Source organism: Mobula birostris, chromosome 1 (assembly GCF_030028105.1).
Source record: "Mobula birostris isolate sMobBir1 chromosome 1, sMobBir1.hap1, whole genome shotgun sequence".
Lineage (NCBI taxonomy): Eukaryota > Metazoa > Chordata > Chondrichthyes > Myliobatiformes > Myliobatidae > Mobula > Mobula birostris.
In genome coordinates, this window is record NC_092370.1 from 203,470,844 (window position 1) to 203,496,750 (window position 25,907).

The 25,907-nt window shown below is 41.4% G+C and overlaps 1 protein-coding gene across 3 annotated transcripts in view; it reads right to left on the reverse strand.

Annotated features, from left to right (window-relative positions):
- Nucleotides 1–25,907, reverse strand: part of atl1 (atlastin GTPase 1) — an 83,442-nt gene that overhangs the window by 34,391 nt on the left and 23,144 nt on the right. For 2 of the 3 annotated variants that reach the window (XM_072269244.1, XM_072269253.1), the window contains exons 3-4: nucleotides 11,214–11,348; nucleotides 775–879 (exon numbers count right to left, since the gene is read on the reverse strand). In XM_072269244.1, coding sequence (XP_072125345.1) covers nucleotides 775–879; nucleotides 11,214–11,348 — 240 coding nt within the window. Of the gene's footprint in view, nucleotides 1–774; nucleotides 880–2,088; nucleotides 2,160–11,213; nucleotides 11,349–25,907 lie in introns of those variants that run through there. The other variant, XM_072269263.1, reaches the window with a different exon arrangement.

Consider the following 25,907-nt stretch of genomic DNA (forward strand, 5'->3'; position numbering starts at 1 on the left):
GGCGGCAAATGGGACGTTAACCTTCATTGCTAGAGGAATCTAATTTAGGAGCAGGGAAGTTATGCTGCAACTGTACAAGGTACTAGTGAGGCCGCACCTGGAGTACTGTGTGCAGATCTGGTCTCCTTACTTGAAGGAGGATATACTGGCTTTGGAGGCAGTGCAGAGGAGATTCATCAGGTTGATTCCAGAGATGAGGGGGTTAGACTATGAGGAGAGATTGAGTCACCTGGGACTGTACTTGTTGGAATTCAGAAGAATGAGAGGAGATCTTATAGAAACATATAAAATTATGAAAGGGATAGATAAGATAGAGGCAGGAAAGTTGTTTCCACTGATAGGTGAGACTAGAACTCGGGGACATAGCCTGAAGATTCAGGGGAGTAGATTTATGGAGATGAGGAGGAACTGCTTTTCTCAGAGAGCGATGAATCTGAGGAATTCTCTACCCAATGAAGCAGTGGAGGCTACCTCAGTAAGATAAGGTTGGATAGATTTTTGCAGTACATGGTAATTAAGGGTTATGAGGAAACGGCAGGTAGGTGGAGATGAGTCCAGGGCCAGATCAGCCATGATCTTACTGAATGGCGGAGCAGGCTCGACAGGCCAGATGGCCTACTCCTGTTCTATTTCTTATGTTCTTATGTAAAAATGTTACAAGATGCTTGGAAAGTTCTGTTAGGTCTCTTGCTGTAATATGTACACTTCACAATATTTTGATATTATTATAAGGACAGAATTTTGTTTAAATGTTTCAGAAGCACATTCTCCTACCTGCATTGAACTGATCATGGTGCTGAGTGCAAACACTGTAGCAGAGTCTCTGAGAGTTGACTGGCTGTCAAATGTCCCTTGGGTGTCCATCAGCAGCACAGCAACCTGCAAAGGAGACAAAACCATCAGCAATTTGTGAAAGGCATGTAAGGAACATTACCCAACTCAAACTCAAATGGATAAACTTGAATTGGTATACTGGTAACATCTTAAAAATTAATTGATCTGGTCATTTTTGCCGGAAAGAGTAAACTGAAAGTTCAACAACTTGTCAGTGACAAAGGAAGTTAAGGTAACTTTGACTATATGAGGCAAAATAAAATAAGTGAGGTTTGGAATACACAAATGGTTGGCTGGTGACTGAAAGGGATTGATGATGTTTAGCTATAAAACTAAATGAAACCCCATTCAGGTCATGACACTGTCTATTACAGATCATGGGTGGCTGGGTGCTTCCAGCCTTTTTAGATCACGTTCAATTGCATACCATTCCATAAAGCCATGACACTTCCTTGCAGTAGTCTCAAGTGCCTTGATTCCCTTAACATCCAAACAAATATCCAGTCCTGATGAAGGGTCTCGGCTAGAAATGTCCCTCCTTTGATGATGTCTGACTTGCTGAGTTCCTCCAGCATTTTGAGTGTGTTGCTAGCAGGGGTGGTGAGTATTTTTGAGAGCATGTGCCCATATTCGGGACAATCCAACAAAATTCTACCGCATACTATGGTAATTTTGAGCAGAAATTAGCACTGATTAATGAATTAGTAACAATAGTTGTGGACTTTTTAAAAGAACAAAGGACGAGTCCTATTGTTTACTTACAGGTATTTATTGGTTTGCTATTAACAAAAGTAGATCACGGACAGATCAAAATAAATGAAGCATTTAAAAAATCTTGTTCAAAATTAGTAGCATTAGTCTTTTAAAAAAACTATTGAAAAATAACATCATTAACTGCATAATAAATGCATATATAAAATAACTGCATATGTAAGAAATGTGAGTGTGAAATTAGAAGCTATGTAGCATATTCATAAACGATCAAAGAAAGGAAAATAAATCTATTATCGCTCCATGTGGGGCAGCACTGCATGCCATGTGCCAACCAAATTTTTGCATGTGCTGTCTTAGGCACACGTGCCATAGGTCCACCACCTCTGGTTGCTACATTTCCAGCATTTGCAGAATCTCTTGTATTTATCCAAACATTAATCAATCAACCTTGGAAATAAGCAGCAAATTTGCCTCCCTGGCCACCTCAGGTAGAAAGTACCAGAGTTTCATTACCTTTTTAGTGAAGAAACGTTGTCTCACCTGTGTCAGGAATGATCAACCTAGTATCTTTAAACGTTGAGCCCAGGTTGTAGGCAGTTCTCAAGACACCAACCTGGAGAAAGATCAAGTCCACTTATACCCTATAAAGCTATGTTAACACTGTGTATCTTTCTGTGGGCTCTCTTCACAATCTTCTAAACACACCAGAGAGCAAGATCGTCGTGTTTAATTTCTCCACATGGGACATTCCAAGAAATAATATGGTAAACCTTTGTTGCAGTCCCTCCAATCCAATTATGCCTTTTTTTTGCTATGGAGATTGGTATATTTTGTAACTCCAAAACATTAAAACTTATTGAAGGGAAAACATGGAGCTGGGGAGATGCATGTCCACTTCAGTTTTACTTTAGCGAGGTACACACTTATGACAAGGTGGCGTAATTACAACAGCCATTCACGTACTTCTTACCCATTATGAATTATGTAAACAAACACAAATGCTTAATCAAACAATATATTTACAAAATACTCAAAATTTACTGAAATATTAAATACACAATGTTCCTCTCTGCTTGGCTAAAAACTCCAAATGAATAGAGAAGGCACCTCAACTTTGTATACTCTATGTGAGTGTAGCCCCCCTGGCCACCCTCAGGGTCGCTCGGCTCGCTGTCGTCTAGGGAAACAGCCTCGGCCCCGCCAAACTGGATAATTCGTTTGTGTGGATGCTGTGTGAGGTACCCCACCCTGCCCAAATAAGAGACAATACACCAGATGCAATTAAATGATTTACAGTTTATAGATATTACTGGAACTATATAATTAAAAGAGAATAAAATATAAAAGGAAAATAAAAGGCGCCACACTTATCGAAGTTCAATCTCTTCGTGCACAAAAACCGTTGGAGCTCAAGGACCTTCTTCTTCACCCTGCGACCCCCTCGGACCACCTCGACCGGCCGCCTGGGACCAACAATGGTGATTGACCAGACGCTCCACACGAGTCCGTCTCCGTCTCCTTGCCGAACGTCCCGCTCGGGGTCCGACCCCGTTAGCGGACTCACAGCACCTCGTCCATCCTCTGTCTTGCTCTCCCGCCTTCTGCCCCCAAAACACACTTGCAAACAGTATCTTCAAATACACCAAAACCATAACAACTATCCCAATTGGTTAATAACATATTTCTTATCACCCTCTAAACCACAACAAGCTGCTAGCGCAAACTTTCTCAGCGTTTAAGACAACAAAGCCGCATTCCCCAGATTAACATAACAAAGACGCCATTTTAATTAGCCTCCGCAGTAACATAAAAATCGAAACCCCCTTACATGAGGAAATTTGTTTTGCTTTGGTGGCAGCGGTACAGTGCAATACATCAAATTACAACAGCACTGTGTAAAAGTCTTTGGAGCACTAGCTAAATATACAGTGGCGTGCAAAAGTCTGGGCACCCCTGGTCAAAATTTCTGTTACTGTGAATAGCTAAGCGAGTAAAAGATGACCTGATTTCCAAAAGGCATAAAGTTAAAGATGACACATTTCTTTAATATTTGAAGCAAAATTACTTTTTTATTTCCATCTTTTACAGTTTCAAAATAACAAAAAAGGAAAAGGGCCCGAAGCAAAAGTTTGGGCACCCTGCTTGGTCAGTACTTAGTACCACCCCCTTTGGCAAGTATCACAGCTTATAAACGCTTCCTGTAGCCAGTTAAGAGTCTTTCAATTCTTGTTTGGGGGATTTTCACCCGTTCTTCCTTGCAAAAGGCTTCTCATTCTGTGAGATTCTTGGGCCATCTTGCATTTCTATCCAGAGATCTTCGATGATGTTTAGGTCGGGGGACTGTGAGGGCCATGGCAAAACCTTCAGCTTGCGCCTGTTCAGGTAGTCCATTTTGAGGTGTGTTTAGGATCATTATCCTGTTGTAGAAGCCACCCTCTTTTCATCTTCGGCTTTTTTTTAACAGACGGTACGATGTTTGCTTCCAGAATTTGCTGGTATTTAATTGAATTCATTCTTCCCTCTACCAGTAGAATGTTCCCCGTGCCACTGGCTGCAACACAAGCCCAAAGCATGATCAATCCACCCCCCGTGCTTAACAGTTGGAGAGGGGTTCTTCTGCACTCTTTTTTCTCCGAACATACCTTTGCTCATTGCAGCCAAAAAGTTCTATTTTAACTTCATCAGTTCACAGGACTTGTTTCCAAAATGTATCAGGCTTGTTTATATGTTCCTTTGCAAACTTCTGACGCTGAATTTTGTGGTGAGAATGCAGGGGAGGTTTTCTTCTGATGAATCTTCCATGAAGGTCATATTTGTGCAGATGCCGCTGCACAGTAGAACAGTGCACCACCACTCCAGAGTCTGCTAAATCTTCCTGAAGGTTTTTTGCAGCCAAACAGGGGTTTTGATTTGCCTTTCTAGCAATCCTACAAGCAGTTCTCTCGGAAAATTTTCTTGGTCTTCCAGACCTCAACTTGACCTCCACCGTTCCTGTTAACTGCCATTTCTTAATTACATTACAACCTGAGGAAATGGCTACCTGAAAATGCTTTGCTATCTTCTTATAGCCTTCTCCTGCTTTGTGGGCATCATTTATTTTAATTTTCAGAGTGCTAGGCAGCTGCTTAGAGGAGCCCATGGCTGCTGATTGTTGGTACAAGGTTTGAGGAGTCAGGGTATTTATAAAGCTTTGCATCACCTGGCCTGTCCTAATGATGACTGTGAACAAGCCATAGCCCTAACAAGCTAATTTAGGTCTGAGACCTTGGCAAAAGTTATCTGAGAGCTCAAATCTCTTGGGGTGCCTAAACTTTTACATGGTGCTCCTTTCCTTTTTTTCCCCACTCTAAAATTGTACAAAACAAAAATAATACACTAATCTTGCTTAAAATGTTGAAAAGAATGTTTCATCTTTAACTTTATAACTTTTGGTGATCAGTTCATCTTTTACTCGCTTAGCTATTCACAGTAAGAGAAATTTTGACCAGGGGTGCCCACACTTTTGCATATCACTGTATGTGCCTGACTTTTGCTACTATATACAGTGTAGTAAATTATAAATAGCCCCATTCAGGTCTAAAGAACTAATCACTGTGGAGGATCTCTTACTCTTCTGGGATAAGTTCAAAGTAAATTTATTATCAAAGTACAAATATATCATCATATTCAACCCTGTGATTCATTTTCTTGTGGGCATACTCAATAAATCCATGATAGAATAATTGCCATAGTAGAATTAATGAAAGACTGCACCAACTGGGCATTCAACCAGTGTGCAAAAGACTACACACTGTGCAAATACAAAAAGAAAGATATAATAATAAATAAATAAGCAATAAATATTGAGAACATGAGATGAAGAGTCCTTGAAAGTGAGTCTATAGGTTGTGGGAACATTTCAGTGATAGGGCAAGTGTATTTGAGTGAAGTTATTCTCTTTGATTCAGGAGCCTGATGGCTGAGGGGTAACAATTGTTTCTGAATCTGGTGGTGTGAGTCCTGAGCTTCCTGTACCTTCTTCCTGATGGCAGCAGCAAGAAGAGAGCATGACCTGGGCGGTGGGGGTTCCTAATGATGGATGCTGCTTTCCTGCAACAGTGTTTCGTGCAGACGTGCTCATTGGTGGAGAGAGCTTTACCTGTAATGGACTGGGCTGAATCCACTATTCTTTGTAAGATTTTCCATTCAAGGGCATTGCTGTTTCCATACCAGGCAATGATGCAAACAATAAATATATCTTCTCCACCACAGATCTGTTGAAGTTTGCCTTTCCTGACAAGGGAGTGACGGCAGGGGAAGAGTCACTCTGCTTGGCAGGTAAGACTTGTGGCTATAAAGCAATCTCTGGTTCTGGGGCCTCCTCTGCAGTGGTTGTTGGAGTTGACTCTGCAAGTGCAGTAAGTGCTTCTGACCTCTCTGGGTACCTTTCTTCTCTAACAATTGACTCTGCTTTTCTCAACCGATTGATGTGTCATCTCCAGATGACATCACACACAATCTCCTGTGTAGGAGATTGGTTCAGTTCTGTCCTTAATATTTCCAAGTACCCAATGTTGATCACCTCAGTAGTCTCTCCATAGGACTGTTTGTCCAGGAGTGAGTCATCAAACCTCCTTGCTTGAGGAGCTCTCAACTTGTCTCAGCGTTTTGTCTTGCATAGTCCTTCTGAGATTGGGTTTGAGCAGATCCAAGCGTGAACACAAGGGACGATCTGGGAACAGCATAGATGGTGAGTCGTTGGTTATGGAGTGTGCTGTATTGCGAAGTCACTGACTATGTGTTCTGGAACACCCCAGTCCTTGAGAACAGGTTTCTCAACAGATCCACCAGTGTGCGCGGTTGTAGTGGAGGATACTGGGAACACTGTTGGCTACTCCACAGCCGCATCCACTACTACCAAGAAATTTGTGCCCACAAGTGGTCCAGCAAAATCCACATGAATCCTCTATCAGGACAATGCCAGATATGAAGAGGCACTGTTCTTGGCAACTTTTGGATGTGTTGGAATCCCAAACAGTGCATGGCAATCTGCTCCATCTGCCGATCTATCCTGGGCCACCAGACAAAGCTTTGAGCCAATGCTTTCATTCTAACTGCCCCTAGATGGCCAACAGGTGGCTCCAACTCCTTAGCTCTCAGTTTGCATAGTACCAACTCTCAATTCCCACAAACGGCAACCCCCGTCAAGGGCAAGTTCATCCTGACACCGGTGAAAATAAGGGAAGTGGGATTTCTGTTACACATTCCAGCCATTTTGAGCGGCTATGTAGACCGGAGACAGTGTAGAGTCTTTGCCAGTTTCCCTTTGGATCATCTCTGCTATAATAGGGAGACATTCCATAAGACCATAGATAGAGGAGTAGAATTAGGCCATTTGGCCCATCGAGTCTGCTCCACAATTTCATCATGACTGATCCAATTTTCCTCTCAGCCCCGATCTCCTGTTTTGTCTCTATCTCCCTTCATGCCCTAACCAATCAAGAATCTATCAGCATCTGCCTTAAATATACATCAAGACTTGGCCTCCACAGATTCACCACTCTCTGGCTAAAGAAATTCCTCCTTATCTCCATTCAAAAAGGACGCCCCTCTATTTTTAGACTCTCCCACCATAAGAAACACCCTCTCCACATCCACTCTATCAAGGCCTTTCTCCATTCCATAGGTTTCAATGAGGTCACCCCTCATTCTTCTGAATTCAAGTGAATACAGGCACAGGGCCATCAATTGCTCTTAATATGACAAGACATTCTATCCCGGAATCATTTTTGTGAACTTCCTTTGATTCCTCGCCAATGTCACCACATCCTTTCTTAGATAAGGGGCCCAAAAATGCTCACATTACTCCAAGTGAGGCCTCAACGGTGTTTCATAAAGTCTCAACATTACATCCTTGCTTTTATATTCCAGTGCTCTTGAAATGAATGCTAACATTGCATTTGGCTTCCTCACCACAGACTCAACCTGCAAATTAACCTTTAGGGACTCTTGCACAAGGACTCTACTAAAGTGCATGATCATACACTTCCCAACACTATATCCCATCTGCCCTTTCTTTGCTCATTCTCCTAACCTATCTAAATCCTTCTGTAGCCTCTCTGCTTCCTCAAAACTATCTGCATCTGCATCTATTTTGATATCACCTGAAAACTTTGCAACAAAGCCATCAATTTCATCATCCAAATCATTGACATATAACACAAAAAGAATCAGTCCCAACACTACCATCTATGGAACACCACTAGTCACCAGCAGACAACCAGAAAAAGCTCCCTTTATTCCCACTCTTTGCTTCCTGCCAATCAGCCATTTCTTTATCCATGCTAGAATCTTTCCTGTAATACTATGGGCTCTTAGCTCGTTAAATAGCCTCATGTGTGGCACCTTGTCAAAGGGCTTCTGAAAGTCTAAGTACACAACATCAGCCTTTGCCTGTGCCTGGACAGCCTTGCAGTACCCGGTCCATTGCCTTTTGTCAGAGTGCAGGTGCAGATGCTTCTTCAAAATAAGCCGATTGTGAGTGTTTATGGTGAGAAACACATTGGACTCTTCTTGCATCTCATCTGTAGACAGGTCTCAGCTAAGTTCAATTTGTTAAAGTGTTTTCCTCCCAAAAAGCTTTGCAAAGGTATCCTCTATCCTGGGCAGAGGATACTGATCTACTTTCAGTACTGGGTTGATAGTGACCATAAAATCACCACAGATCCTGACAGATCCATTCTTCTTGGCTACTGCCACCATTGGTATTGCCCATGGGTTCCACTCAATCTTGAAAAGAATGCCTTCAGCCTCCATACAATCTAGCACACTAGGTACTTTATCAGACTGAAACGCAATATTCCAAGTGTAATCCCACCAAGTCCTAAATAAATGGAATAATTATCTTGACCTTTGTATTCAAGTCCTCTTGCAGTCCTGGAAAACACATGTTTCGCCTTTACTTACTCTTCTCTGTACTTAGGTGTTAACTTTAGTAATTCATGAATAAAACCATCAAGGCTTCTATGAAGACTGACATCTTTCAATCTCTCACAAATTAAAAAACCCTTTCTATTTTTTTCCTACCAATTTGGATTATTCACATCATATTTCTTCTCACTTCCTATTCCTGCTAAAAAGCTTTTGCCTCCTCCTCGCAAACCACTATGCTACTTAGCTTCGTATCATCAGCAGTCTTGGATACATAATGTTTAATCCTCTCATCTGTGTCACTGATTTAAATCAGGAACAGCTGAGAGGACAGCATTGCACACCAAAGCAATTCAATGGTTATAGCCTTCCAGCTTGAAAATTACCCATTTACTCCCACTCTGTGTTCTGTCTCAGGCTACATCAGTGTGCTACGCATAATCCTGTGTGGTTTAATGCATTTAATAACCTCGTGTGTAGTTCCTTAGTGAAAGCCTTCTGAAAATCCAGACAGATTACATCCACATCCCTTTATCCTATTGCTTACAATCTCAAAAACCTCTGAACAAATTTGTCAAACATGATTTTCCTTTCCCATGTCAAAGCTGACTCTGCCCAATTTGATTATTATTTTCTAAGTACCCTGCTACCACTTCCTTAATAAACAATTCTAGTCAAGTTTTCCACTAGAGATATCAGGCTAACTGGTCTTGTGGTCACAGTTCTGCTCTCCTCTTTTCTCAAATAAAGTGCCACAATTTGCTACTTTCCAATCTGCACGAACTATTCTGGAATCAATGGAATTTTGAAAGATGACAACCAGTGTATCCACTATCTCACTATCTGCCTTTTTCAGAAACTGAGAAAGCAATGCAGCCTCTGGAGATTTATCAGTTTTGAGGCACATTACTTTCTCAAGTAATTCATCTTTTCTCCTTTAAGTTCTTCCATTCACTCTTAATTTGTTGTTCTCCATTTGTAATATTGTGTACAGTTTTGGGTCCCTTATTTTAGAAAGGATATGCTGACATTGGAAAGCATTCAGAGAAGATTCACAAGAATGATTCCAAGAATGAAAGGGTTACCAATGAGGAACATCTGGCAGCTCTTGGGCTGTATTCCCTGGAGTTCAGGAGAATGGGTGGGGGATCTCATAGAAACATTCCAAATGTTAAAAGGCCTGAACAGATTAGATATGGCAAAGTTATTTCCCATGGTAGGGGATTCCAGGACATGAGGGCACGACTTCTGGATTGAAGGACATCCATTTAGAACTGAGGTGCAGAGAAATTACTTTAGTCAGAGGGTGGTAAATCTGTGGAATTTGTTGCCACGAGTGGCTCTGGAGGCCAAGTCATTGGGTGTATTTAAGGCAGAGATAGATAGGTTCTTGATTAGCTAGGGCATCAAAGGGTAAGAGGAGAAAGCAGGGGAGTGGGGATGACTGGAAAAACTGGATCAGCCCATAATTGAATGGCAGAGCAGACTTGATGGGCCAAATGGCCTACTTCTGCTCCTATATCTTATGGTCTATATCTTATCTTATTTCTAGAATGTTTTCTGCGTTTGTTTTTATAAAGGCAGACAAGATATTTGTTCACTCTTTCTGCCATTTCCATATCTCCATTATAATCTTTATCATCTCTATTTGTAGGGAACCCACCTTAATTCTTGCATATTGACATTCCACTGTTCTAATGTTTCTCAATAGACAATTCTTGTTTTCTGCCTTCCCTTTCCTTAATAACTTAGCCCAGCTTAAACGAACTCTGAAATTTTCAAAACACTCTAGCTCACTGCTGTTTTTTTATATATTTTATGTCTTTGTTTCTGATCTAATACTAACTTGAAGTTCTCTTGTGAATCACAGCTGAACCACTTGTCTTCTTAAAAGGTAAACATTTTCAATAAAGTATGCATTAATTATTTAACTGACAGCCATTGATCATTTAAGATCATACTTTTTAAAGTTTCCAAATCTACTATAGTCTTATTCACTGAACAAATGAACCTTTTGCAAAAAAGAAATTAAGCCTTACCAGTGTGTATAGAAGAGGTATATTTGAGAGTTATCACCCTTAATAAAGCTATCAGTTGTAGCAGACTGGAAGGAGCTTCATGTGGAATATACCCTCCTGTACCTAATAAAGTGGCCACTGAGTGCAGTTCTTTATGTTCATGAGTTTTTGCTGCTGTAGTCCATCCACTTCAAGGATTATTGTGTTGTGAGTTCAGAGATGCTCCTCTGCACACCACTGTTGTAACACGTTGTTATTTGAGTTACTGTTGCCTTCCTGTCAGCTTGAACCATTCTCTTCTGACTTCCTTATTGACAAGACGTTTTCCCCCAGTGAGCTCTGTTCACTGGATGTATTTTTGTTTCTCATACCATTCTTTGTTAACTCTAGAAATTATTGTGCATGAAAATCTCAGGCGATGAGCAGTTTCTGAGATACTCAAACCATTCCATCTGGCACCAACAATCATTCTACGGTCAAAATCACTGATATCACATTTCTTCCCCATTCTGATGTTTGGGCTGAATGGGGAAGAAATTCAACTGAACCTCTTGACAATGTTTTCATGCTTTAATAATTAAGTTGCTGCCACATAATTAGCTGATTAGATATTTGCATTAACAGGTGTACAGGTTTACCTAATAAAGTGGCCATGAGTATATATGCCCTATTGCTTCCTTGCACTTTATGGCCTGCTATATTCCTTAGATTCTGTGAAATCCTTTACGCTGTACTCACCTTCTGTCCATTAGGTTTGTCCACCAGAAACACTTCGCTCCAGATCTGAATACCAGTCGTCTCTCGCTCTGATCCGCCACGCCAAGAAAACCCAGTCAAAGGCTCGTCAAAGTTACCTAACCAGTCGTTGGGATCCTATACAAGGAAAGTTTTTTTAAAAAAAATTGTTACTATTGGATTATAGAATCCACCTCTACCTTCAGAAATCACAAATATAGATACTTCAAAACTCAATGCAATATAATCAGATTATTACCATAGATACTGTAATGCCCTGGTTAACATTTTTACTGCCATACTGTAGGTATTTCATTCTAGCAGTTCTGCAAAAGCAGTGTTCTGTTTTTAGAACGTTTGGTTTTGGCTAAAAAATAAGGGGCTATGATGTTCAAATTAGGAATGTTGTGTCAGCTAATCAGGATGGCAGAATTGGGAGAAAGTTTGAGAGAGCGGAGCCGACAGAAATTTGTGACAGTGTGGTTCACAGGTTTTTTGGCGGGACCTGTGCAGAGGACAGGAAGGAATGTGGCCGAGGATGGTGTGGGAAGAAGCATCACTGTTGCACAAGGTGCTTTGTGCAGATGAATGGCTCCAAGGAAGAAGGACCAATACTTACACTCAAGAGAGAGAGAGAGAGAGAGAGAGAGAGAGAGCTCATTTGTTTGAGATAGATTTCAAGCAAAGTTCGGAATGTGATGTGTGCTTTCACGCAGACTGTGGGTCCAGCATGTGAGTAAAAAGACAACTTCAAGATGAGCTCCAACAATGTGCACACTTAGACTGGTTTAATTGTAATGGACTCTTTTATTTTTCCCCTTTTCTTTTTCTTACTAACTGTTCGATAAAGCTGAAACTTCCTTTATAATCTTATGTGCTGTACGATTTGTTCTTTCTTGCTGACCGACAATTATGTATGAGCAGTATTTACACAGCATTAGCTCAAATCGAGGTTTCTTTAATCAGAGCATCACAACGTTCCTGTTCGGCTGAACCCCAAATCATACTGATACTAGACGCCTATTGCTTATGAAAGGTGGCCTTCTCATTGCTGAGTCCCGTAGCCTTCAGCGGGGCTGGCAATGAGCCAAGTTTCCATACGAGCCCAGTGACGGGGTCTGCATAATATACTAGATAAGGTGTGAACAACTGGAATGATGAATGTTAATTATTTAGCTGTAATGAAAACTGCCCTAACTCAGTTTCTTCCTCCAGTAGGCCTCATTTCTTTGTTGATTAAGGCCTTCTTAAGAACAGCTATCAAATTCTTGGGGACCTTCTCTTTCAGGTCTCCTGTCACCTCAAACGTGCTGCTGCAGCCAGTGCCCGGGAATATTTTAGTCTTCTTTCCAGTCTCTAAAATCAAACTGGGGGTACACATGAAGAGCAGCTGTGTCACAACCCATGAAAAGGGTTTGGTTTGGCTCAATAGTAGCTTGAGATGAATGGTGAAAGTCAAAAGGATTGGATTCAAGTATGAAACATCAGCATGTGGTATAGCCCCATTAAATGATTTTGCATATCAAACCTTAATGTAATGCAGATTCAATTTTCTATCTTTGTTCCGCTTCTTCTTTATGTAAACTACGTGAATGGGATATCATCATCAAGCTCACCTAATAATAGAGACCTTTCTCAGCATGGCTGAATTTATATTAACAACATATGAAATTGTGGCAACACACACAAGATGCTGGAGGAACTCAGCAGGCCAGGCAGCATCTATGGAAAAGATGTACAGTCTATCTTTTGGCCCGAGGCCCTTCATCAGAACCTGCTGAAAGGTCTTGGGCCGAAATGTAGACTATACTCTTTTCCATAGCAGGCCAGGCAGCATCTGAGTTCCTCCAGCATTTTGTGTGTGATGCTTGAATTTCCAGCATCTGCAGACTCTCTCTTGTATATGAAATCGTGGATTTTTTTTTAGTTTTTAAGCACATTATTTTAAACTTTGAAACTTCATAAAAGGACATACACAATTGTCTGGAATATCTCCAGAAACGTTTGCCACCAAATTTGTTACACAACTTCAGGAGAAAGGAAACAGCAAAATGTAAAGAGGGAGTTCTAAAATTATCTTTCTCGTGTGCTCAGAATCTCACCTAGCAACAGCAAAGTTCCAGGGCAGGAAGCAAGTGAAGGCAAGTTATTACAGGGTATACATCTGATAATACATGCATCAACAGTGAATCTTAACTCCTGCGTTCCAGAAAACTCTGACCTGATGGCACTGCTACATCGAAAAAGCAGGTAGACCAGTTAAAACTAAAACAGTCTTCTTTGTTAACTCTGCAAATCAGGATCCTGTCTCAAAGTTTAAAGTTCAAAGCAAATTTATTATCATAGTACGTATATGTCACCATAAACTATGCCGGGATTCATTTTCTTGCAGGCATTCACAGTAGATACAAAGAAACAAAACAGAGTCAATGAAAAAAAATAACACACGAAGATAGACAAATCAGAATGGAAGTCCATCTAGTCTAGAATGTGAGCAACCCAATGCACAAACATTACAGAAAATAGAGTATGATGCTCACAAAGCTGACGACAAAATATGTCATTTTTGTTCAGCTTTTCCTGAGCTGGTCAGTTCTTGCTTTATTCCCCACTTCCTACTGCTACTACTGCTTTAATATCTGCACCAATCAGCACCATGGGTGCCAGTTCCCCATTGCCCAGAATAAACATGGAAACCAGAAAGAGCAGCACAGATGCACATCCGACACTGGTGACATCCTTGGTTCTGTGACGATAACCTTGGCTCTTGCCTCTGAGACACACGACTGCAGGAACAAACTTCATTTCAAAATCTACACTGCGGCGAGAAAGCATCATGCTGGAAGTATATTCCAGTAAGATATTAAAACTGAGGCATTTGCTGCATATCAAGGTGGAAATAACAATATTCAAAGAAGAAGAGGCTAGGGTCATAACAAACATCCTGTCTGTGGCGCTTTGTTACCTGCAAACTGGATGCTGCTTTTCTACCTGATAAACGACTACATTAGTTATTCATTTTTCACAATCGCTGCTGAGCCAGGTCACTTCTGCTGGAGATCAGAGTTAGCCATCCTCCACTGAGTCTGGAATAACAAGTAGGCCAGACTAGATAAGGATAGTGAATCTTCTCTCCTGATTCAGATTAGAGACAAGCTCAAATGCTGTCGTTCAGAAAAAACTACAACCACAATGATACAAATGGAAAACTCACCATACTTAAATTTTATAATTTCCTTATTATTTTCTAATGGTGAGGAACTTCAACGTGAGAAGAAACAATGAAACATAAAGTGCCCAAAAGCTAGTGGAAATGTACAAAAAATATTTTAAAATCTAACAGAAGTTGAAGAGTTTATAGAAATTAATAAGGAAAATGGAACTCAATGTAATGAGTGATAGATACGACATATAGAGTGGTAGATACACCCAAGATGCAGGGCACAGGAGACTGGGTGACAGTCAGGAAGAGGAAAGGGGTTAAAGAGCCAGTGCAGAGTACCCCAGTGGCCATCCCCCTCAACAACAGGTATACAATTTTGGATACTGCCGGGGGTGGGGGGCCAGGGGGTTGACCTAGCAGAGGAGAGTCACAGTGGTCAGGTTTTTGCAACTCAGAATAGTCATAGTCATAGTCATACTTTATTGATCCCAGGGGAAATTGGTTTTCGTTATAGTTGCGCCATAAATAATAAATAGTAATAAAACCATAAATAGTTAAATAGTAATATGTAATTATGCCAGGAAATAAGTCCAGGACCAGCCTATTGGCTCAGGGTGTCTGACCCTCCAAGGGAGGAGTTGTAAAGTTTGATGGCCACAGGCAGGTATGACTTCCTATGACGCTCTATGTTGCATCTCAGTGGAATGAGTCTCTGGCTGAATGTACTCCTGTGCCCACCCAGTACATTATGTAGTGGATGGGAGACATTGACCAAGATGGCATGCAACTTGGACAGCATCCTCTTTTCAGACACCACTGTCAGAGAGTCCAGTTCCATCCCCACAACATCACTGGCCTTATGAGTGAGTTTGTTGATTCTGTTGGTGTCTGCTACCCCCAGCCTGCTGCCCCAGCACACAACAGCAAACATGATCGCACTGGCCACCACAGACTCGTAGAACATCCTCAGCATCGTCCGGCAGATGTTAAAGGACCTCAGTCTCCTCAGGAAATAGAGACGGCTCTGACCCTCTTGTAGACAGCCTCAGTGTTCTTTGACCAGTCCAGTTTATTGTCAATTCGTATCCCCAGGTATTTGTAATCCTGCACCATGTCCACACTGACCCCCTGGATGGAAACAGGGGTCACCGGTACCTTAGCTCTCCTCAGATCTACCACCAGCTCCTTAGTCTTTTTCACATTAAGCTGCAGATAATTCTGCTCACACCATGTGACAAAGTTTCCTACCGTAGCCCTGTACTCAGCCTCATCTCCCTTGCCGATGCATCCAACTATGGCAGAGTCATCAGAAAACTTCTGAAGATGACAAGACTCTGTGCAGTAGTTGAAGTCCGAGGTGTAAATGGTGAAGAGAAACGGAGACAAGACAGTCCCCTGTGGAGCCCCAGTGCTGCTGATCACTCTGTCGGACACACAGAGTTGCAAGCACACGTACTGTGGTCTGTGGAAGTGAAAAAAGAGGCGAGCTGTGGTGATAGGGGGTTTGTTAGCTAGGGAAACAGAAAGGAGGTTCTATGCACAAGAACGAGATTCCCAGATGGTATGTTGCCTTGGTACCAGGTTCCGGGACATCTCGGATCGAGTCCTTAGCATTCTTAAGGGGCAGGGTAAACAGCCCTTGATCCATCTTGATCCATGTGGGTACCAATGACATACTGTAGGTAGGAAGAGTGACAAGATTCTCAAAATGAGTTTGGGGAATTAGGTGCTAAGTTAAAGGGCAGGACCGCCAGGGTTGTGCTCTCAGGATTGCAACCATGCTACTTGCTAGCGAGGCCAGAACTAGGAAGATCATACAGTTTAACACGTGGCTATGCAGTTGCCGTAGGAGGAGGGTATCAAATTTTTGAATCATTGGGCTCACTTCCAGGGAAGGTGAGGCCTGCACAGAAGAGTCGCACCTGAACTGGAGGGGGACTAATATCCTAATGGGAAGGTTTGTTAATGCTGCACAGTGGGGTTTAAACTAGAGTTGCAGGGGAATGGGAGCCACAGCACCTGAACAGATAGTGGAAATGTTGTGGAGACAGATGTTAAGACCAAAGACAAAGTGAGGAATCAAAAGGTTGAGCATGGTGCGACTAATGTCCTAAACTGCGTGTATTTCAAAGCAAGAAATGTCAAAGGAAAGGCAGATGAGCTCAGGGCATAGATCAATACCTGGAATTATGATACTGCAACCATTAGTGAGACTTGTTTGCTTAAAGGGCACAACTGGCAGCTCAATATTCTGAGGATCAGTTGTTTTAGGTGTGACAGAGTGAGAGGGATTAAAGGAGGAGGGGTGGTGTTACTAGTCAGGGAAATGTCACAGCCCTGCTCAGTCAAAAGAGACTGGAAAACTCGTCTAGTGAGGCGTTATGGGTGGAACTGAGAAATAAGAAAGGTATGACTACGTTAATTGGGTTATATTACAGACCACCCAATAGTCCAAGGGATTTAGAGGAACAAATATGCAGAGAGATTGCAGACTGTTGCAAGAAACATAAGGTTGTTATAGTAGGTGATTTTAAATGTCCACATATTGACTGGGATTCACATACTGTAAAAGGACTAGATGGGATAGAGTCTGACAAATGTGTTCAGGCTAGTTTCCTTACTCACTATGTAGATGTCCCAACAAGAGACTGGGTAATACTTGATCTGCTATCAGGGAATGAGACAGGACAGGTGACAGAAGTTTGTGTAGGGGAACATTTTGCTTCTAGTGATCACAATACCGTTAGTTTCAAAGTAAATGATGCAAAAAAATAGGTCTGGTTCATGGGAAAGTCCAATTTTGATGGTATCAGAAATGATCTGGCGAGTGTGGATTGAAGCAGCCTGTTTTCTGACAGAAGTGTGGTTAATTGGATCAGCAAATTTGCGGATGACACCAAGGTTGGGGTGTAGTGGACAGTGAGAAAGGCTATTATGAATTGCAGCAGGATCTGGACCAGCTGGAAAAATGGATGTAAATAAGGTTGAAAGAGTACAGAGAAAATTTACAAGGATGTTGTCTGGTCTGAAGGACCTGAATTATAAGGAAAGATTGAATAGGTCAGGACTGTATTCCTTGGAACATAGAAGATTGAGAGATTTGATAGAGGTTTACAAGATGGTGGAATAAAATGCCAGCACAAGTGGTGCATGCAAGCTCGATCTCAACGTTTAAGAAAAGTCTGGATAGGTACATGGATGGTAGGGTTTTAGAGAACTATGGTTCCGGTGCAGGTCAATGGGACTAGGCAGTTTAAATAGTTCAGCATGAACTGGATGGGCTGAAGGGTCTGTTTCTATGCTGTACTTTTCTATTACTCTAATACAATACTAATTTAACAAATAAACCTACCAGACCAGCCAAAGAGAAAACATAACAAATCCATACTAATTAACATTATATTGAAAGGACAATTATACGCACACGTGTTTTGGCATGTAAAAGTTGTTCCAACAAAAACATGATCTGGACTGATTTTCAACAGCAGGCTCTTAATAAGTTGAAGAACAACCACAGACAATTAAAGCAATTATTCGTCAAAACATTTCCCTCTACTCTCCAAAACCTAGAGTGTTTGGGAGTCTAAGAAAAAGAACGCAGATAAGCTTTATCACATTTCTTCAGGAAAAAAAGCTCAGCAGGAGACTAAGAGGCAAAATTAGAGATAAAAATTTCCAATTGATAATAGCACAATATGGTGATAAATTTTAACTAGATGACAATTTCAATGTTTTTATTCTCTTCAATTTTATCTCTGGAATGTTAACAGCCGCAAAGTTCATTGTAATGTTTGAATGCTGAATTACTGAACTACTAACAAGTTGGTCAATGCATCATAAGCAGGAAGATTCTAATACTGACTTGGCCAGTGGAAGAGAATTAAAAATTTGTCCAAAGGCAAAATCTTGACTCTATGAAGGGAGTACAGGTGTTTCACAATTTATGAAAGGGTGTGTTCTGGAAAACATTCTGTTGTGGAAAATGCTGTACATTGTAAAGAATGGACAAAATGGTCTGTGGGTCACAAGAGAGTGCAGAGATTGGAATCTGGGGCAACAAACAATCTGCTGGAGGAACGCAGCAGGTTGAGCAGCATCTGGTGGTGGGGGTGGGGGGGAGAGGAGCCATTGATGTTTTGGATCAAATAAGGAATATAAATACAATGCTGATTGATGAGTTATTCCAATTTCTTCTATTATTATTAATTATTTTTTAATGTGGTGTATCACTAACATAATTTTAAACACAAGCTTTATATGAAACATTGAATATAACATATAAAATGCCAGAGGGCGTGTCAGAAAGGTTGCTTCTTGTGCAGAACACAAGTCTGCCTGGTTTGCATGTATCAAGACAAAGGATAAGGGAAAACCAGTCAGAGCCAACCAGTGACTTCACCTGGAGAATGAGCTCACAATCGTCGGGTGAGGCTGTGAATCACCACAATGTCAAACTGACTGTAATCCAATGCTGAACAAAGAAATGAAGATTGGTCATTTGAAAATTTGCATAATTTGAATTAGCTGCATCATTTGATAGGTCAGTACATAACAGAGAAAAATAACTAAATACTGAAGAATTGAAAAATATTATAAATAATAATCTCTGCATCATTCCACTGAAAATAATGACTGGCAAGACCCTCAACAGTATTATAAACAAAATGAGTGAAATTCCTCTGGAAAACAAAGTAACATTCCATTCACATCCTCTTTAAAGACAACAAGTCAACTGATTTGGCTACACCATCATCCTTTAAATGTATGTTGGCAGTGTTTTTAAATTTTGATCAGGCCTGTAATTTATAATCCCAATTCAATTTTTAGAATAGATGGCTCTCATCCATTCTTGGACCAACCTTACCGACAGCTGGGGCAGTAAAGCAATCAATTCCCAGTGGAAAGAGCACTTTTGCAAGCAGGTCCAGAGACGGTGCCATTATGTGGTGCCTGTTTGCATGCTGCTCCAATGGGAATAATCAAATATTCCTTCTTAGGACTACTGCTGATGAAATCCACTGTCACAGCCATGGGTACTTCAGTAATCAACATTGTTTTAAGATGTTCAAAAAATCTACCGATACTCAAAATTGACAAACCTCAGACGGCAGACTTGGTTCCCTTATGGACACCAAGCCGGTCTACAAATTCATTTGAAATGCAGGGGCTTTATACTTCCACTTCTGACTATTCTGCTGGTGAATATACACTTCCAGAAAATAAAAATGAAGACCTCGGAGCAAGACTGCAGTACCAGGGGGACATCAGGGACTGCTGTGTACTTTGCTTCAGGGAAACATGGCTAACCCCTGCCATTTCAGACGCAGAGCTGCACCTCGACAGCATCATCAATTTCTGCATAAACAGAGCAGCTCCATCTTTTAAAGGCAATGGAGGTGGAGTATGCCTTATGATTAATTCATCCTGGTGCACAGATGCCCTGCTCACCTGATCTGGAGCATCTCAAAAGTTCATTTTCTTATTAAAGTATGTACGCACAATACAATGCTGAGATTTCTCTTCTCCAGATAGCCATAAAGTACAGAAAACCATAGTAGTTGAAAGAAAGACATCAATCCTCCCTGTGCCCTCTAGCTGTAATCTTCCCGCATGAAAAGAAAAAGAAACAAAAACTCATAAACCCCAAAACCCCCCCAATCCCTCCCTCGCACAAAAACTAACAGATCACCCAAATGAAGAAACAAAAGCAACATCAAACCCCAACCCACCAGTTGGCAACAAGAAAGAATGCGCGAGAACATGAAAGAATACACAGAACCGAAAAAGGCCAATAGGTTGAACTACAGTCCAATCCATGAATCTCAGAATTTTGATAACATCTCCAAGAGCATCGGGACCAACAGCCCCTCCAAGGGCAATGACAGCAGTCCCATTCAGAACTATTAGCTCTCCTCTGCATTTGTTTCGATGTTTCAATCTTCCCCGACATTTTAATGGCAAGAAGTGGAGTCGATCATGGCCCTTCATCTTGTCTGTGAGATTCTTCTCATGGCAGCTTGTGCTCATGCGATTTTCTTGGAGTTTTCTCGAGGACAGCAGTGCGCCAGCTCACTCAGTTGAACTACAGACTGTAAATCACAGGCTCCAACAGTTTCAAGAACAAAATTAAGATAAAAAGGATAAGGAGAAGATGTAGAAAAACTGAAATTGTTCACTATCTGGAAGATGTTGCCCGAAGAATCATTGTTCGCTGGTGCCATCTTGACCAGATTCTAGTGGTCAAATGTCATCCACTTTATCTGCTGAGGGAGTTTTCCGCCATCTTCCTGGTGGGGGGGTATATTCCACTTCAGACCAATGTCAGGCAGGCACTGGAGGAGCTGAGCAATGCATTGTGCACTCTGATGCCTTCCCTATCATTGCAGGTGATTTCAACCAGTCCAGCTTGAAGAAGTCTCTGAACAACTACCACCCACATATCACTTGTGGAACCTGAAGAGCCAACCCACTTGGTCACTGTTATACCACCATCAAGAATGCTTACCGTGCCATCCTACGCCCACACTTTGGAAAGTCTGATCATCTGGCTGTACTTCTGCTCCCAGTATATAGGCAGAGAATAAAGACCACAGCACTAGTGGTGAGGACCAAGAAGGTATGATCAAGGGAGGAGGAGGAATGATTACAGGACTGCTTTGAGCTGGTGGACTGGATAATATTCAGGGATTCATCTTTGAGTCTGAATGACTATGTTACAATTGTCACCAACCTTATCAAGACCTGTGTGGATGAGTGTGTGCCTTCAAGAACATAATGGACATACCAAAACCAAAAGCCGTGGATAAACCAGGAGATTCGTAGTCTACTGAGGGCTAGATCTGTGGCATTCAAAAATGTTGATCCAGACTGCAGAAGAAGTCCAGGTACGACCTATGGAAGGCTATTTTAATAATGAAAAAACAATTCCAATTGAGGTTGGAGATGGAATCGGATACATATCAGCTCTGGCAGGACTTGTAGGCCAAAACTTCCTATAAACCGAAACCTAACATCATGAATGCTTCACTCCCAGATGAGGTCAATGCCTTTTATGCATGCTTTGAAAGGGAGAATAAAATTACACTTGTGAGAATTCCTGCAGCATCCAGTGACCCTGTGACCTCTGTCTCGGAGGCTGACGTCAGAACATCCTTCAAGAGGGTGCAAGGCATCAGGCCCTGATGGTGTACCTAGTAGGGTTCTGAAATCCCGCACCAACCAATTGACAGGACTGTCGGGACATTTTCAATTTCCCACTGCTACAGGGGTGAAGATCATACCAATGCCTAAGAAGAGCAGGGTGACCTGCCTCAATGGCTATTGCCTATTTGCACTCACTTCTACTGTGACTAAGTACTTTGAGAGGTTGGTCATGACTAGAATCAACTCCTGCCTAAGCAAACACCTGGACTCACTACAATTTGCCTATCACCACAACAGGTCTACAGCAGGTGCAATCTTACTGGCTCTCCACTCGGCCTGGATCATCTGCACAATAGTAATAGCTGCACAATCATACCCTCAGCTCTAATGAACAAAACCTGGTCAGGGCTTGTGTACCTCCTTCTGTAACTAGATCCTTGACTTCCTCTCCGGAAGACCACAATCTGTGCGGACCAGAAATAACATCTCCCCTTTCGCTGACAATCAACACTGGTATACCTCAAAGATGTGTGCTTAGCCCACTGCTCTACTCTCTACCATCATGACTGTGCGGCTAAGCACAGCTCGCACAGCACCTATAAATTGGGTGATGTGTTTGTTGGCAGAATTTCAGACGGTGACAAGGAGGCGTACAGGATAGATCAGCTGGTTGAGTGGTATCACAGCAACAACCGTGCACTCAGTATCAGTAAGACCAAGGAATCAATTGTGGGCTTCAGAAGGGGGAAGTCAAGGGAACACGTACCAGTCCTCATCGAGGGATCAGCAGTGGAAAGGGTGAGCAGTTTCAAGTTCCTGAGTGTCAGCATCTCTGAGGATCTATCCTGGGCCCAACATACTGATGAAATTACAAAGGCACAACAGTGGCTATATTTCATTAGGAGTTTGTAGGACCTCGGTAGTCAAAGACACTCACAAACCTCTACAGATGTACTGCGGAGAGCACTCTAACTGGTTTCGTCACCACCTAGTATATTGGGGCCCTTGCAGAAGATCAGAAAAAGTTGCAGAAAGTTGCAAACTCAGCCAGCTCCATCATGGGTACTACCCTTCCCAGAGAGGATATCTTCAAAAGACGATGTCCTAAAAAGGAAAAATCCTTCAGTAAGGACTGCCCATCACCCAGTACGTACCCTCTTCTCATTGCTACCATCAAGGAGGAGGTACAGGAGTCTGAAGATACACACTCAACATTTCAGGAACAGCTTCTTCCTCTCCGCCATCAGATTTCTGAATAGACAATGAATCCATGAACACTTCCTTCATAATTTTCCTTCTTTTTTGCATTACTTATCTAATTAGTCTTCTTTCTTAAATACTTATTGTAAATTATACTTTTATTATTATGGGCCATGATGCTAACTAATGGATCTACCACAGCCTCATTCTGTATATAGACCTCCTCAGCAAAACGGTGTTGTCATACAGAATCTCTCACTTATTCTCTGAAATGTCTCAGCTTGCCTCTAACAAGCTCCTTGATGAGGCAGAGTTAATCTATAAGATGAGCAAGAAATCCTTCGGCCTTTACCATGTTAGTTCTTGAATCAAAATCGCCCATCTTCATTCATCAGCTTCTAATATGCAGGTGGCTATGGCCTGCACACTCATTGAGACCAGGCTCCAACCATTGTCAATTTCTCAAGTTTGTGAGAGAGGGGGCCTTGTTTTAAACATCTTGTAAACAAAGATACCATACTTGTCCAGTGCACCACATAGCATAACCTCCCAACAATCAGGATCATTGATGGATCACATCCTATCTGGATAATGGATGCACCATTACCAATCTGCCAAAATGGCCTTTAGCCATCTGCAAAAGAGAACTGTTGATGACCAAAACTTCAAACTCAGACCATGCCCTTGCTCTTGGACTAGTCAGCAGCTGGCATCCCTGTTTGATTTAGACACATGGACGACATATTGCAAGCAATGGATTGGGGAACTGGAGCCAATACAGCAATATAGCATCTACAAAACCAGCTTCCTCGCTGATGTCAAAAACCCCCACCCCAAAGTTCTGATCATGTGCAACCATCTTCAGTGAACAGGCCACACAACTGAAGAAAGCAACCTAAACTGAAATTTGTTGCACCAAAATGATTTCTGGAGACAGAGAGGAAAAAAATAAGAGTTCATGAATGTTCCCAAAACGTCCTTGGAAAGAAAATGGAACACCTCAAACAGGAAGAAGAGCATGCAAGAAGACTGACCACTTTGAATCTCTCTCCAATAGGATTGTGTAGATGTCAAGCATAAACAGTAAGAGCCTACAATTATTCAGTCAACCTAGTCATCTAGCAGCACCTTCTCTATCTGTGACAGCCCACAGATCCTACAAAAGACTATGTGGAAAGTAGAAATAATTCATGCTGAATCCTTAAGGAACCACCCAAGGAAAGATACTAGAAATCCAAGCAACACACACAAAATGCTGTTGGAGCTCAGCAGGCCAGGCAGCATCTATGGAAAAAAATTGACTGTACTTTATTCTATAGATGCTGCCTGGCCTGCTGAGTTCCTCCAGCATTTTCTGTGTGTTGCAAGGGAAGGACATACTTGTTTTAGAAGCAGCTCCAAGAAGGAAAGCTAGGGTAATTCTTTGGTTGAGGAACAAATGAAACAGGTTAGACGTACAGATGTTAAAAATGAAAGGTGTGAAACATAGAAGTCTGAGGTTTGACAGAGTGGGAGTTCAGAAGATGATCCCTATATGGAGCATTGTAGAATTGGGGCTGTAGTTTCAAAGTAAGAAGGTTGCCCATTTAGAATAGAGATGAGAGGCAAGTTCTCCTCTCAGAATTGTAAACCCTTGGAATTTCCTAGTCCAAAGAGCTGTGGGTCGGTTTACTAAATAGGTTCAAGTCTAAGGGAGACTGACTTTTAGGCTATTTATAACTTTGCTCAAGTTACACCCTCTTCTAATTTAATGTGTGTGTGTGTGGGGGGGGGGAATAGTTTTGGCAAATGGTTTCCTTTCTAATGTAATCATAGCCTACATAACTGGAGAATAAAGGATTATTGGTAGGAGATAGGGAAGAGAGGTGAGGCCAAAGTCAGATCAGCTATGATTTTATTGTGTGGTGGAGCAGGCTAAAGGGACTTAGTGGATGAGACCTACTCTTATTTCTTCTATTTTAATGCATAATTTTAAAAGATGATCCTGTACACTGGAATTGAACAATTCTAATTCAAAACAGAATAAAAAATAACTGTATTTCTACCTGGATTCTCCCATCCTGAGACCAGATTTTCTTAGTATAGCATATAGTGAATACAAGGTTAATTGGGAGTTATATCCCCAATATACTTTTGATATTTTCAGAAATAGTACAACGAGTATAAAACCAATCACTATGACCTAAAAATGAAACACAAGTTAGATGATTTCCAACAAGGATTTAATGTACGATGCAACCTGTGACAACAAAACTACAGAGAGTTTACCCAAGAGTCTAGGGACTGCTCTCCACTCTTCCTCCACCACTTACCCTTCATCCCATCAAATTCCCACCCCACCCACTGCCATCACTTACAGGAAGCAAATTAAGCAAGGGGAACTGTGGAGTTCCATTTGAATAGCTATAAAAATATTAATGATATTATCAGTTAACACTTGTTGGGACTCTGCAGATTGCAGTGTTCACTAGATATACATCACAATCAATGACTCTAAAGTACTCATTTAGTTATCAGGTTGGCTGCAGAATGATTTCACAAGGCAACTGAATATTATCACAACGGCCACAGATAGTCATCAGCAATGGTATTTTCCAAATGAAACTTCATTTGCAAATTGAAGCAGGGAGCAGTTGAACAGGAAGGACCCCAGGAATAAAACGCAGTTGTCACCCGACCAGTGAAGGTAACAAAGGTACATTGTTCAATTAACAGTTATCCCCAATCCAATCGATGATAGTTTTAATCAAATTTAGACAATTTACACTCAAACCTACAGAACAATTCCAAAGGAGATTCACAAGGAAGGGAGTCTTCAACTATGAGTCAAGACAAAAGGAATTGGTGTATTTTTATTAAAACCAGAAATTTCAGACATTAGACAAAGATGTTCCCAATTAGTGATTTTGATAGGGTAAACTGATAAGTATTATCACTAATCATGACTCAATAACCAAAAAGCACTAATTACGATTTACACCAAAACAATGAAGAGAGGTTTAAAAATTAGTTTTTTTTTGTTTACACATACTGAGCATAGTTAAGGAGAACTTTATAAGAAACAGCAGTGAAAAAGAAGTCCATTGGAGCTTTTAAAAAAGTGAAATATGGAAAAGGAAAACTTTGAAAAAAGGAAAAGCTAAGAAAAAGAGTACAGAATTTTTTTTTCAGAGAATTGGCATGTGATGAAC